Source organism: Gorilla gorilla, chromosome 10, assembly GCF_029281585.2.
Source record: "Gorilla gorilla gorilla isolate KB3781 chromosome 10, NHGRI_mGorGor1-v2.1_pri, whole genome shotgun sequence".
Lineage (NCBI taxonomy): Eukaryota > Metazoa > Chordata > Mammalia > Primates > Hominidae > Gorilla > Gorilla gorilla.
Window position 1 is genome coordinate 103,403,897 of NC_073234.2, and position 16,390 is coordinate 103,420,286.

The 16,390-nt window shown below is 38.5% G+C and overlaps 1 protein-coding gene across 8 annotated transcripts in view; it reads right to left on the reverse strand.

Moving 5' to 3' along the window:
- C10H12orf50 (chromosome 10 C12orf50 homolog) overlaps positions 1-16,390 on the reverse strand; it is a 52,832-nt gene that overhangs the window by 33,178 nt on the left and 3,264 nt on the right. For 4 of the 8 annotated variants that reach the window (XM_055358923.1, XM_055358925.1, XM_055358924.2 and 1 more), the window contains 3 exons: positions 14,479-14,538; positions 11,251-11,370; positions 10,788-10,908 (listed from right to left, as the gene is read on the reverse strand). In XM_055358923.1, coding sequence (XP_055214898.1) covers positions 10,788-10,908; positions 11,251-11,370; positions 14,479-14,538 — 301 coding nt within the window. Of the gene's footprint in view, positions 1-10,787; positions 10,909-11,250; positions 11,371-13,371; positions 13,527-13,641; positions 13,725-14,478; positions 14,539-16,390 lie in introns of those variants that run through there. The other 4 variants (XM_004053645.3, XM_031000817.3, XM_019038013.3 and 1 more) reach the window with 4 other exon arrangements.

Consider the following 16,390-nt stretch of genomic DNA (forward strand, 5'->3'; position numbering starts at 1 on the left):
GTACTCAGAAAATGTCTAGGGAATTTTTATGGTAAATATTAACAGAATTATGTTTTCTTAGCATTCTCAATTGGTTTAGCAGCTATTTGCTTTTAAACTTAGAAATGATAACCAGAGAGATTATGTCTTTTAAAATTCCATGGTTTATAAACATGTAAATAAAATATCTTTTAAAAGAGTCCAAAACCTTTTAAAATTCACTAGCAGGTTCAAGTTTAAATTGCAAAGAGAGTAACTGGCAGTTTTATACCCCTAGACAAAAAAATGTAGGACTCCTGATAATTGTACTTAGTGCTTAAAGATAACAACATACAATGGCAAATCATCTAATAGGAAATTGCCTTTGGCAAGTACCTCATACTGGAAGAACACAGCCGGTGATTTAGATAGCACTGCTGTGGCTCCAACTCATCTACTTAATATGGACTATGTGACAGGTCTCAGTTCATCAAGCAGAAGCCCTAAAGTTTCACAGGTTGCACATTTAAATATCTAAATTTTATCTTATTTTAACCTGAGACAAAATTACACACATTTGTACAATGCTCTGTATGAACCTATACTTAGCCAGTTACAGTTTGCTATGAAATGGTTTGTAATAACCTCACCCTAAATTTATCAATTAATCATATGCATTTACTGACACTCATAAAGGTAGATATTCACAAAGGTATTACTTTATAATTTAATCTTTGTCTAAGGTGAAAAGATTTAGGGCCCCAGTTTTGGTTATTATGGGCATTGGTAGATAGAAGTTCCTGGAAATATCATAGGAAATATTAGGTCTGCCAGGAATCAAATTATTACTTCTGAGGTATTGAAATATTTCCAAATAAAGAAGCAATGCAGTAGTTCAATACATATTTCAGCTGAGCTTGTTAGTTTATCTAGTCTGGAAATTGAATCCTTTTTCCTAGAGTACAGAAATGTGTCAAGCAGCAGGAAAATAGTTAACAGATTTAACATAAATAAATGCTGTTCATGGATTCCCGGAGTAGAACTGGCCACTATGTGAGAGCCAGTACTATGTGGCTATGTTAGGTGCTTGAGATTCATCAGTGAACAAAATAAAGATTCTTGCTCTTATGGTATTTTTGTTCTATGGGGAGGAGTAACACAACAAATAGACATATTAAACCAGTAAATTATATTGTATCTGAGAAATCATAGGGAGTATGGCAATAAGAAAGTAGAACAAGGCAAGGAAGTTTGGAAGTGTGTAAGGCATGCATGGGAAGGCTGACTACATTTCAAATACAGTGTTCAGAATAGTCTTATGTAAAACATATTTTAGCAAGGCTGTGAAGAAATAATGGAGTTAGCCATGAAGATATTGAGGGAAGAGTGTTTTGCACAAAGCCCCTAAAGCAGGAACATGCTAATATGCACTAGGAAAAGCAAGTATACAGTATGATTTGAGTAGAGCAAGCAAGCATACGGGTGTGTGATATAGTTTGACTATGTCCCTACCCAAATCTCATCTTGAATTGCAACTTCCCAAATTCCCACATATCATGGAAGGAACCTGGTGGGAGGTAATTGAATCATGGGGGCAGGTCTTTTCTGTGCTGTTCTCATGATAGTGAATAAGTCTCATGAGACCTGACAGTTTTAAAAACAAGAGTTTCCCTGCACAAGTTCTCTCTCTTTGCCTGCTGCCATACATGTAAGATGTGACTTGCTCCTCCTTGCCTTCCACCATGATTGTGAGGCCTCCCCAGCCATGTGGAACTGTTAAGTCCATTAAATCTCTTTCTTTTGTAAATTGCTCAGTCTCAAGTATGTCTTTATCTGCAGCATAAAAACAGACTAATACAGTAAACTGGTGCCAGTAGAGTGGAGCATTGCTGGAAAGATACCCAAAAGTGTGGAAGCAACTTTGGAACTGGGTAACAGGCAGAGGTTGGAACAGTTTGAAGGGCTCAGAAGAACACAGACAAATGTGGGAAAGTTTGGAACCTCCTAGATACTTGTTGAATGGCTTTGACCAAAATGCTGATAATGATATGGACAATGAAATCCAGGCTGAGGTATTCTCAGTTAGAGATGAGGAACTTGTTGGGAACTGGAGCAAAGGTGACTCTTATTAAGTTTTAGCAAAGAGACTGGTAGCACTTTGCCCCTTCCCTAGAGATTTGTGGAACTTTGAATTTAAGAGAGATAATTTAAGGTATCTGGCAGAAGAAATTTCTAAGCAGCAAAGCATTCAAGAGGTGACTTGGGTGCTGCTAAAGGCATTCAGTTCTAAAAAGAAAACAGAGAATAAAAGTTTGGAAATTTTGCAGCCTGACAATAAGATACAAAAGAAAATCCTACTTTCTGAGGGGAAATTCAAGCTGGCTGAAGAAATTTTCATAATTAACAATAAGCCGAATGTTAATCCCCAAGACAATGGGGAAAATGTCTCCAATGTATGTCAGGGACCTTCTTGGCAGCCCCTCCTATCACAGGCCCAGAGACCTAAGAGGACAAAATGGTTTCATGGGCTAGGCCCAGGGTCCCCATGCTGTGTGCAGCCTATGGACTTGGTGCCCTGTGTCCCAGTCACTCCAATCACGGCTGAAAGGGGCCAAGATACAGCTCAGGCTGTGGTTTCAGAGGGTGCAGACCCCAAGCCTTGGCAGCTTCCATTTGCTGTTGAGACTGCAAGAGCACAGAATTTAAGAATTGGGGTTTGGGAACCTCTGCCTAGATTTCAGAGGGCGTGTGGAAATGCCTGGATGCCCAGGCAAAAGTTTGTTGCAGGGGCAGGGCCCTCATAAAGAACCTCTGCTAGGGCAGTGTGGAAGGGAAATGTGGGGCCAGAGCTGCCACACAAAGTCCCTACTGGAGCACTGCTTAGTGGAGCTGTGGGAAGAGGGCCACTGTCCTCTAGACCCCAGAATGGGTAGATTCACTGACAGCTTGCACCGTGTGCCTGGAAAAGCCACAGACACTTAATACCAGCCAATGAAAGCAGCCAGGAGCAGGGGCTATACCCTGCAAAGCCACAGGGGCAGAGCAACCCAAGACCATGGGACCCCACCTTTTGCTTCAGTGGGACCTGGATGTGAGACCTGGAGTCAAAGGAGATCATTTTGAGCTTTAAGATTTGTCTGCCCTGCTGGATTTTGGACTTGCACAGGGCCTGTAGCCCCTTTGTTTTGGCCAGTTTCTCCCATTTCGAATGGCTGTATCTACCCAATGCCTGTAACCCCATTGTATGTAGGAAGTAACTAACTTGTTTTTGATTTTACAGGATCACAGGCAGAAGGGACTTGCCTTGTCTCAGATGAGACTTTGGGCTGTGGACTTTTAAGTTAATGTTAAAATGAGTTAAGACTTCTGGGGAATGTTGGGAAAGCATGATTGGTTTTAAATGTGAGGACATGAGATTTGGGAGGGGCCAGGGATGGAATGATATGGTTTGGCTGTTTCCCCACCCAAATCTCATCTTGAATTGTAACTCCCACAATTCCCATATGTTGTGGGAGGAATTCGACAGGAGGTAATTGAATCATGGGGCAGGTATTTCCCATGCTGTTCTCGTGATAGTGAGTAAGTCTCATGAGATCTGACGATTTCAAAAAGGGGACTTTCCCTGCACAAACTCTCTTTCTTTGCTGCTGCCATCCATGTAAGATGTGACTTTCTCCTCCTAGCCTTCCTCCATGATTTGGAGGCCTCCCCAGACATGTGGAACTGTAAGTCCATTAAACTTCCTTCTTGTAAATTGCCCAGTCTTGGGTATGTCTTTTGTAAATTGCCCAGTCTTGGGTATCTCTTTATCAGCAGTGCAAAAGCAGTGTAAAAGCAGACTAATATAGTGTGGTAGAAAACTTCAGAGAGCTAACAGGGCACCAGATCAAATAGAGTCTCTTGTTACATTTGGGAGTCACTGACATGTGGATCATATTCAAAATCATAAGGCTAGATGAGACTACCAAGAAAGTAAACAGAGAAAAAAAGAACCAAGAACTAACTCTGCACATGTAAGAGATTGGGGAAAAGAGGAAGAACAATCCGGGGAGAGTGATAACAAAGTACTAGGAAGGTAGAAGAAAAACAAAGAAAACAAGTTTGAAACAAAAGAAAAAAATGTTAAAGACAGCTGGAGAGAAGGGTAGGTCACCTACAAAGGGAAGTCCATCAGGCTAACAGTGAACCTTTCAGAAGAAACCCTACAAGCCAGAAAAGATTGGAAGCCTACATTCAGCATTCTTAAAGAAAAAAAATTCCAACCAAGAATATCACATCCAGGCAAACTAAACTGCATAAGTGAAGGATAAATAAGATCCTTTTCAGACAAGCAAGTGCTGAGGGAATTTTTTACCACCAGACATGCCTTACAAGAGGTCCTGAAAGATACACTAAATACGGAAAGGAAAGACAGTTACCAGTCACTACAAAAACACACTTAAGAACGCAGACCAGTGACACTATAAAGCAACCACACAAACAAGTGTGCACACAAACCAGCTAACAACATGATGACAGGATCAAATCCACACATATCAATGTAACCTTGAATGTAAAGGAGCTAAATGCACCAATTAAAAGGCACAGAGTTGCAAGCTCGATAAAGAAGCAAGACCCACTAACATGCTGTCTTCAAGACACCCATTGCGCATATTATACAATGATACCCATAGGCTCAAAATAAAGAAATTGTGAAAAATCTACCAAGCAAATGGAAAACAGAAAATATCAGGGGTTGCAATCCTAATTTCAGGCCAAAGAGACTTAAACCAACAAGATTAAAAAACATAAACACATTATACAATGGTAAAGGGTTCAATTCAACAAGAAGACCTTACTATCCTAAATATATACACATCCAACACAGGAGCACCCAGATCCATAAAGCAAGTTCTTAGAGACCTACAAAGAGACTTAGATTCCCATACCATAATAGTGGGAGACTTCAACACTCCACTGACAGCATTACACAGATTGTCAATGCAGAAAAGCAAAGATATTAAGGACCTAAACTCAGAACTTGACCAAATGGATTTAATAAACATCTACAGAACTCTCCACCCCAAAACAACAGAATATACATTCTTCTCATCATCACATGACACATACTCCAAAACTGACTATACATTTGGACATAAAATAATACTCAGCAAATTAAAAAAAAAAAAACAACATCATACCAGCCATGCCCTCAGGCCACAGCACAATAAATATAGGAATCAATACTGAGAAAATCACTCACTACCATACAATTACATGGAAATTAAACAACCTGCTCCTGAATGAATTTTGGGTAAACAATGAAATTATGGCAGAAATCAAGAAATTCTTTGAAACTTTTGGGAACAGATACAACATACCAGATTCTCTGAGATACAGCTAACTCAGTGTTAAGAGGGAAGTTTATAGCACTAAATGACCACATCAAAAAGAAAGATCTCAAATTAACAACTTAACATCACAACTAGAAGAACTAGAGAAGCAAGAGAAAACCAACCCTAAAGCTGGCAGAAGACAAGAAATTACCAAAATTAGAGCTGAACTGAAGGAAATGGAGACACAAAAAGCCATACAAAAGACCAGCAAACCCAGGAGTTGATTTTTTGAAAAAATTAATAAGAAAGACTGCTACCTAGACTAATAAAGACAAAAAAAAGAGAAGATCCAAGTAAACACAATTGAAAATGACAAAGGGAGGCCAGGTTCAGTGGCTCATGCCTATAATCCCAGCACTTCGGGAGGGCCAAGGCAGGCAGATCACTTGAGGCCAGGAGTTCGAGACCAGCCTGGCCAACATGGCGAAACCCAGTCTCTACTAAAAATACAAAAATTAGCCAGGCATGGTGGTGCATGCCTGTTATCCCAGCTACTTGGGAGGCTGAAGGAGGAGAATCACTTGAACCCTGGAACCAGAGGTTGCAGTGAGCAAAGATCGCACCACTGCATTCCAGTCTGGGTGACAGAGTGAGACTCTGTTTCAAAAAAAAAAAAAAGACAAAAGGGACATTACCACTGACCCCACAGAAATACAAAAAACTATCAGACACTACTATAAACACCTCTATGGGTACAAACTAGAAAATTTAGAAGAAATGAATATATTCCTAAACACATGCAACCTCCCAAGACTGAACAAGGAAGAAACTGAATCCCTGAAGAGACCAATACCAAGTTCTATAACTGTATAAGTAAGAAAAAGCCTACCAACCAAAAAAAACCCAGGGCCAGATAGATTCATAATCGAGTTATATCAGATTTATAAAGAAGAGCTGGTGCCATTCCTACTGAGACTATTTCAAAAAATTGAGGGTGAAGGACTCCTCCCTAACTCATTCTATGAGGCCAGCATCATTCTGATACCAAAATGTGGCAGAAAGAAAACCGAAAAAAAAAAATTTCAGGCCAATATTCTCAGTGAACACAGATGTCAAAATTCTCAACAAAATACTAGCAAATCAAATTCAGCAGCACATCAAAAAGCTAATCCATCATGATCAAGAATGCTATATCCCTGGGATGCAAGGTTGGTTCAACATATACAAATCAATAAATGTGACTGACTACATAAACAGAACTAAAAGTAAAAACCATATTGAGATATGATTACCTCAATAGATGCAGAAAAGGCTTTTAATAAAATTCAACATCCCTTCATGCTAAAAACCCTCAATAAGCTAGGAATTGAAGAAACATACTTCAAAATAATAAGAGCCATCTATATAAAACCCACAGCCTACATCAGACTGAATTAGCAAAAACTGGAAGCATTCCCCCTTGAAAACTGGAAGAAGACAAGTATACCCTCTGTCACCACTCCTACTCACCATAGTATTGAAAAGTCCTGGCCAGAGCAACCAGGCAAGAGAAAGAAAGAAAAGGCATCCAAATAGGAATCAAGGAAGTCAAATTATCCCTGTTTGCAGATGACATAATTCTATATCTAGAAAACCTCATAATCTCTGCCCAAAAGTTCTTTGATCTGATAAACAATTTCAGCAAAGTTTCAGGATACAAAATTAACATACAAATATCAGTAGCATTCCTATACAACAACAACATCCAAGCCAAGAGTCAAATCAGGAATGCAATTCCATTAATAACTGCCACAAAAAGAATAATATATCTAGGAATACAGCTAACCAGAGAGGTGAAAGATCTTTACAATGAGAATTACAAAACACTGCCCAAAGAAAGCAGAGATGATGCAAACAAATGGAAAAACATTCCATGCTCATGGATAGGAAGAATCGACATCATTAAAATGGCAATGATGCCCAAAGAAATTCACAGATTCGAAGTTATTTCTATCAAACTACCAATAAGATTCTTCATAGAATTAGAAAAATATATTTTAAAATTAATGTGGAACCCAAAAGGAGCCTAAAGAGCCAAGGCAATCTTAAAGCAAAAAGTTCAAAAAGGGAGGAATCATGTTACCCAACTTCAAACTATACTACAGGGCTATGGTAACCAAAACAGCATGATACTGGCACAAAAAAAAGACACATAGACCAATGGAATAGAATAGAAAGTCTAGAAATAAAAACCTCATGCCTGCAACCATCTAATCTTTGATGAAGGTGACAAAAATAAGAAACAGGGAGAGGACTCCCCTTTCAATAAATGATGCTGGAATAACTGGCTTGCCATATGTAGAAAATGGAAACTGAACCCCTACCTTATACCACGTACAAAAATTGACTCAAGATAGATTAAAGACTTAAATGTAGGCCAGGCACGGTGGCTCATGCCTATAATCCCAGCACTTTGGGAGGATGAGGTGGGTGGATCACAAGGTCAGGAGATCGAGACCGTACTGGCCAACATGGTGAAACTTCGTCTCTACTAAAAAAAAAAAAAAAAAATTTAGCCCGGCATGGTGGCACGTGCCTGTGGTCTCAGCTACTTGGGAGGCTGGGGCAGGGGAATCACTTGAACCCAGGAGGCGGAGGTTGTAGTGGGCGGAGATCACACCGTTGCACTCCAGCCTGGCAACAGAGTGAGACTCCATCTCAAAAAAAAAAAAAGACTTAAAAAACACTGGAAGATAACCTAGGAAATACCATTCTGGATATAGGACATGACAAAGATTTCATGACAAAGATGCCAAAAGCATACAACAAAAAAGTTAACAAAAAGGATTTAATTAAACTAAAGAGTTTCTGCACAGCAAAAGAAACTACCAACAGAGTAAACAGACAATCTACAGAATGAGAGAAAATATTTGCAAACTATATATCCAACAAAGGTCTAATATCCAGAATTTATAAGGGACTTAACAAGCAAAAACTAACAACTTCATTAAAAAGTGGGCAAAGCATGTGAACGCTTTTCAAAAGAAGACATAAATGTGGCCAAAGCATATGAAAAAATGCTCAACATCACTAATCATCACAGAACCACAAATCAAAACCATAATGAGATACCACCTCATACCAATAAGAATGGCTATTTATTAAAAAGTCAAAAAATAACAGATGCTGATGAGGTTACAGAGAAAAGGGAATACTTATATACTGCTGGTAGGAATGTAAATTGGTCCAGCCACTGTGCAAAGCAATGTAGCAATTATTTGAAGAACTTAGAAGAGAATTACCATTTGACTCAGCAACCCTATTATTGGGTATATACACACAGGAATATAAATCATTCTACCATAAAGACACATGTACATGCATGTTCATCACAGCACTATTCACAATAGCAAAGACATGAAATCAACCTAAATGCCCATCAATGGTAGACCAAATAAGGAAAATGTGGTATATATATGCCATGGATTACTACACAGCCATAAAACAAGAATGACATCATGTCCTTTGCAAGAACATTGATGGAGCTGGAGGCCATCACCCTTAGCAAACTAATGCAGGAACAAAATCCAAATGCCACATGTTCTAACTTATAAGTGAGAGCTAAATGATAATCCAAAGAGAGGGACAACAGATACTGTGGCCTAATTGAGGGTGGAGGCTGGTAGGAGGGAGAGGATCAGAAAAAATATCTATCAGATACTATGCTTATTACCCAGGTGATGAAATTATCTGTCCACCAAATCTCCATGACACACAGTTTACCTATATAACAATCCTGCACATGTACCCCAGAACCTAAAATAAAAGTTAAAGAAAAAAAAGAAAGAGAAATGAAGAGAATGTGTCCTGCAAGCTAGATAGGAAAATTATGTCAAGAAGGAAGGGGTGATTAAATGTGTCAAATCCTGCTCATGGTTCAAGTTACATAAGGACTGGAAATTGGCCACTGGATTTAATAATGTGTATGTGACAGGTGAGAGGAGTGAATAAGCCTGATTTGCATGGGATTAAGAAAGAACGGGGGAAGGATTTGGTGACAGCAATAATAAATAACCACTTCGAGGAGAATTATTGCAATGGGAAAAAAACATGGGGTGGTAGCTTGTGAGAGAATAGATCAAAATGGAGAATTCCATAAATAAATAAATACATGTTTGTATACTGATAGAAATGATTCAGTAAGAGTGAATAATGTTTATGTAGAAAAAGAGGGAAGAATCATTAAATCAATGTCTTAGAGTAGACAAGAGAAGGCAATGTCTAGTTACCAAGTGGAAGGATAGGCTTAGATAGGAGTATGGATGATTCATGGTAAGAGCAGGGAAGAAGTACCGATGCTACTAGGTGGGTGGATGTGGTGACAGAAATATGCAGAGGTTCTCTTCTTATTAAAAGTTTCTCAGTTCGTAAGACATAAAGTCATCATCAAAGAGGAGGTGGCAATGGAGGTTTAAGGAGAGGGAAGGAGGTATAAAAAGCAGTCTGGGAGAATAGGAATGAACTGGGGGAGTACCATGTAGTGTTATTGGCAGTCAGCGGTAAGGGCTCATTTGAGATTTGTGATCATGAATTTAACCCAACCAGCATGGTTGTATATTTTTCTGCAAATACAAAAATTAGCTGGGTGTGGCGGTGCGTGCCTGTAGTCCCAGCTACTCAGGAGGCTGAGGCATGAGAATTGCTTGAACCCGGGAGGTGGAGGCTGCAATGAGCTAAGAGCACACCACTGCACTCCAGCCTGGGTGACAGAGCGAGACTCCGTCTCAAAAAACAAACAAACAAACAAACAAAAAACCATTCCTTCAGAGAAGCTTGGTGGCCATAGAAGGAAAGTAGAGTAGTTACAAGCATCAGGGAAACCTAATAGCCCCACCTTCTTCAGCAAGGTTCTTACCATTCACTGGTTTACACTGTGGTGTCTTCTGTATCCATTTCCCAGAACCAACTTTAAGGTACATCACATGGTAGAGTCTCAGTACCATTTAGTTAGACTGAATTGTGCCATGGCTTTTGTAGCAATGGCATTGCATTTTTTCCACAATTAAAGTGTTAGAAAGAACCATCACACATAGCTGTTCTGCTAGAAACAGAAGTGTGTAACCCAGATCCTGTCCTTGCTCTCTCCACCTACGAGATAGCTTTCCGCACATTCACAGAGACCACCAGTGAAGGTATGACCTCTAAGCTTGGCTTCAGTTGTGCGATACTTTGCTGAGACACAGCCTCCTTCTATTTAGTAAGGTTAGTAGCTGTCTTACTTTTCATATGAATAAAATCCATTTTAGATACACATAGAGGAAGTTTAACTTGCTCTTTGTTCATTTCATCTTGTTAGTTACTTAATGGTTCATTCTAAGCTTTCTCTCGTCTCATGTAGAATCATTCCAAATTACCCATTGGCTATTAAATTGCATTGCTCACCTTGTCATACTTTTTAAATGTGTCATTCTATGCTGCTACTCCAAAACCAGATTAGAATATGGTAAGTCTATGTTATTCAAAAAATGTACTCACTGCTACTTGGTGGCAAAAATAATCCATTGATATTTCGAGGTTTGCTGTGATAAAAGATACAGCTGATCTTCACACAACCAAGAGGCTGAGTTTCCCAGAAGCATGAAATGCTGCAGTTTTGCTAGATAAAAGGAGATTGGGGGAAATGTAATGATTAGATGCCATATCTACAACAAATACAATGTGCTACAATACAGCACAAGGACACAAAAACAATTATAGTTAACTGATTTAGGATCATGTGTGTCTTCCAGCTTTCAGTGTTTCTAAGCCCTGCTATTCAAAAGATGGAATGGGTATTTCTAAAACATGTTCCTCCATTAAGTTGAAAAAATTGCAAAATGCCTAAAATCAAATAGTAGAAGGAAGAATGATTTCTTCCATATTGTTTTGGAAAAGTATAATTCAGCATTATTGAAGGGAAATACTTTTTAACAAAAATGATGATGCCAAGTAATTCTACCTGCATTTCCATGTGTCTAAATCTGCAAAGTGGATCTAAACATTTCCTCTCTCTCCATAATGAGCACACAGTGTCACTGCCAAGGGCCTCTTCACAGTGTCGGAATCGGCACTGGGAACCCTAAAAGAAAAAGTAAACAGTGTAGAAAGCTCAATATGTTGACATTAGTGTTCAACAACAACAGGTTGCTAATTAGTTAAAGGAAATATGAGTAGATTACATTAGAATCACAAAGATATACACTATCAATTTTAGGCCATAAGTCTAAATTTTAGCAAATTAGTCTAACTTTAGTGAGAAAGCAACAAGATAGTCTAATGGTTACATAGTACAACATGCCACAAATCACTGATAAAATGCTACCTTTTGTTATTCGTTAATCCATATGGTTCACTAGGAATAGAGATATAAGAATCCAGTGACACTTTGATCACAATTCAATGACAGAACAACTTAATTTCTCTTTCGGAAGAAAGCCAGATGAAATTTTTAAGAATCTCTACCTACATTCTAATTGTGAAAATGATTGCTATTAATCAATCCTTTTATTAGATAATCTGTTTTCTCAGTCTATGGAGATACTGTTAAGTTTTTATGGAGCTTAAAATTTATGTTATTGTGGAATTTTAATTATTGTATTATGATATACTACATTAAATATATGTGCTTTGTGCCTTTGGCTTAGAAAGATAAACAATTGCCTGTACATATACTCACTGACTTGTTAATATGCCAACAAAAGTAGATGTGGATTGTTTTAATGGGCTGCTATTACTTCTTAAAAAAATCTATGTTCTTTTAAATGTAAACGCACATTTGGTAAAAACTACAAGCCCCTGTTGTGTGGGAAGAGAGGTGGATAACATTCTTCCCTCTTTTGACACATGTTCCATGGTTGTTCTTTATCTTTTATCTCTCTCCTACTTCCATCTTCACTCTCTCCCCCTTGTTAAAGTAGATCCATATACTCTCATAGCATGGGTTAGTGGGCAGGGGTTTTCAAGTCAATAAACTGGTATTTGAAACCCTGGGCTCCACTACTTGCCCATTGTCACAAAGTTAATACTTAACTCATACTCTCTGTGCTTCAGTTTTCTCATCTGTATACAGGAAATAAAAACTACTTTCCTTACAGGTTAGCTGTAAAAATGATGTGATATAAGGTATTGTGAGCTATTATTATTATTTATTCATTTAATTATTTACTGGTAACTTACTCATTAGCCACTGTGCTAAGTACTTGGGGATACAGCAGTGAAATAGACAAAACACTCTGCCCACCTGGGACATGAAATCTGTTATTATTCTTTATTATCCTTGCATTTAATCTAACAGGTAATAGAAGTGAATCCAATTTCTGTGGTCAGAGAGGTTGACTCCATTCAGGTTTCCTAACAGAGAGGAAACACTTGAAACCAGACATATCATCTTTTTCACTGGATTATTTCTTGCATGAGCACAAAGCTCCAAATATTGAGTTTCTACCTTTATCTGGTTTTATTAAGATCTATACATCCTAATACATTGGAGGATTTGTCAGTTTTTCCCATTTAACTTTATAAACTTTAATTTATGTGTGGCCAATTTGTTTATATTAATTTTCTTTTCTTTTTAATGATATTTAAATATTTGTTATTACTTAGACTTTTGACAGAGGAAAATTCAGTAATTGGGTTAATAAATTTCAAACAGGAAAACAGATTTATTACACTAAGTTTGACACTTACCTGAATTCAACTATTTGAATTATAATGACTGGGATCATATTAACTAAAACAATATCTTATAACATATGATGTTTCAATATTAGGAATTTAATGTCTCAAGGTGTCATAATATAGGCAAAAGTGCCACATGAAGATTCAAAAGCTATAGACATGTAACTGGTATATATAAGGGTAGTTTCAAACAAATAATAATTTTAAATTATCTCAGATTTCTTCAGAGAAATTCAGTATGTCAAAAACACATGATAAGCTGTTACTCCAGATTTTACATATATAAGACATCTTGCAAGAAAATAGTAAATTTTTGCTCAGCAATACAAGTTATTGCCATATCTTCCTTCATTCTACTAAAAAGATTAAGCATGTGAAGTACTGTCAATTGTACAATATTTACCTTTTTGCATGTGGAATTAAAAAAGAAATAGCAGTCATTCCCAACTTCTGCCATTTTCAACTCTCTTGCTGCTAATCCAATGGTTTTTTTTTGAAAAATATATATGAATTTCAGGAATGCAAATATAAGAACTATCAGTGTGTAAGGGGGAAAAATAATTTCTTTTCCACAGTCTTTCAGGCTATCAGTAGTATTCCTTTAAAACTGACCTCCTGTTGACAGTATATTACGCAATAGATAATTCTTAAAGAAATTTAAATTAGAAGATACCTTCTCTAGCTCTGCAGAAATGCTGAAAGTGGTTGCTAGTAAGCACACAAACTCAAACTTCTAGAATTTTCCTCATTGTTACCTAATCCATTGTTTGCTCATCATAAATGACCTCACATGTAACTGTAGGCCAATGTTCACTCACGTAAACTACAGTTTACGTGAGTGAACACTGTATTTCCCTTACTCAGTTTTAGCATATTAACTACAAAGGACTAGCAAAAATAAAATAGCATATTTTAATCTTTCAATGTTCTGGTTGAATATGGACTATAAACTAGTTTATACTTTTATAATAGAAAGTGATAGTATTTCACAAGTAAACAGCTATTTCTAAATCTTCGTTTCTATAGAGGTTTTGGGAATAACACTAAAAATTTGCCATAGGTAAATGAGCTACTCATATTCTAAGATAATAAAAGCAATTATTTAAATATGTACTCTCTGCTATCCATTGATTTGGGAAAAATCATATTCAAATTGTGATATATTAATAGGTACCTGAAAATATATTGGTCTACTTATTCATCTTGTGGCTATATTCCATTTATTTTTCATCCATCATAAAAAGAGGAATATCTTCTTCCTATAGCAGAAAGTTTCCAGAGTGCTTGAAGGCTTTGAGAATTTGTTGAAAACAAGGGAAATACTCTGATTTCCAGAATGAAACATTTCAATCCGCAGTTATTTATATCTTCCTCTTAGTATCTTTAATCAAATAATTAAAACCCAGCAGAAATTAATAAAAAATATTCCTCATAAATATATTAGTCCGTTTTCATGCTGCTGATAAAAGCATACCCAACTGGGAAGAAAAAGAGGTTTAATTGGACTTACAGTTCCACATGGCTGGGGAGGCCTCAGAATCATGGCAGGAGGTGAAAGGCACTTCTTACACTGCAGTGGCAAGAGAAAATGAGGAGAAAGTAAAGGTAGAAACCCCTGATAAACTGATCAGATCTTATGAGACTTATTCACTCTCATGAGATTAGCATGGGAAAAACCCGTACCCGTGATTCAATTACCTCCCCCTGAATCCCTCCCACAACATGTGGGAATTCTGGGAGATACAATTCAAGTTGATATTGGGGTGGAGACAGAGCCAAACCATATCATTCCACCACTTGTCCCTCCAAACTTCATGTCCTCACATTTCAAAACCAATCATGCCTTTCCAATAGTCCCCCAAAGTCTTAACTCATTTCAGTATTAATCCAAAAGTCCACAGTCCAGAGTCTCATCTGAGACAAGGCAAATCCCTTCCACCTATGAGTCTGTAAAATCAAAAACAAGCTAGTTACTTCCTAGATACAATGGGGATACTGGTATTGGGCAAAGCCACTGCAAGTGAGATAAGTTGGCCAAAACAAAGGAGTTACAGGCCCCCTGCATGTCCTAAATCCAGCAGGGCAGTCAAATTTTAAAGCTCCAAAATGATCTCCTTTGACTCCAGGTCTCACATCCAGGTCATGTGGATGCAAAAGGTGGGTTCCCATGGTCTTGGGCACTCTGACCCTGTGGCTTTGCAGGGTACAGCCTCCCTCCTGGCTGCTTTCACAGGCTGGCATTGTCTGTGGCTTTTCCAGGTGCATGGCACAAGCTGTCAGCGGAGCTACCATTCTGGGTTTTGGAGGATGGTGGATCTCTTCTAAAAGCTCCACTAGGCAGTGCCCCAGGAGGGACTCTGTGTGGGGGCTCCAGCCTACATTTCCCTTCCACACTGCCCTAGCAGGGGGTCTCCATGAGGTCCTCACCTCTGCAGCAAACTTTTACCTGAGCATCCAGGTGTTTCCATACATCTTCTGAAATATAAGTGGAGGTTTCCAAACCTCAATTCTTGCCTTCTGTGCTCCTGCAGGCTCAACAGCAATGTGGAAGCTGCTAAGGCTTGGGGCCTGCACCCTCTGAAGCCACAGCTCGAGCTCTATGTTGGCCCCTTTCAGTCATGGCTAGATTGGCTGAGACAGGGCACCAAGTCCCTAGGCTACAGACGGCACGGGGACCCTGGGCCTAGCCCATAAAACCACTTTTTTCTCCTGGGCCTCTGGGCCTGTGATGGGAGGGGCTGCTGTGAAGGTCTCTGACATACCCTGGAGACATTTTCCCCATGGTCTTGGGGATCAACATTAGGCTCCTTGCTACTTATACAAATTTCTGCAGCTGGCTTGAATTTCTCCTCAAAAAATGGGTTTTTCTTTTCTGCTGCATCATCAGGCTGCAAATTTCTAAACTTTCATGCTCTGTTTCCCTTTTAAAATGGAATGCTTTTAACAGCACCCAAGTCACCTTTTGAATGCTTTGCTAAGTATTCAATCTTCCAGATTCAGCAATACCAGATACCTGAAATCATCTCTCAGGTACTTTGTTCAAAGTTCCACAAATCTCTAGGGCAGGGGCAAAATGCTGCCAGTCTCTTTGCTAAAATATAACGAGAGTCACCTTTGCTCCAGTTCCCAACAAGTTCCTCATCTCTGAGACCACCTCAGCCCGGACCTTATTGTTCATATCACTATCAGCATTTTTGTCAAAGCCATTCAACAAGTCTCTAGCAGGTTCAAACTTTCTCACATTTTCCTGTCTCTTCCGAGCCCTCCAAACTGTTCCAACCTCTGCCTGTTACCCAGTTCTGAAGTCACTTCCACATTTTTGGGTATCTTTTCAGCAACACCCCACTCTACTAGTACCAATTTACTGTACTAGTCTGCTTTCACACTGCTGATAAAGACTGGGAAGAAAAAGAGGTTTAATT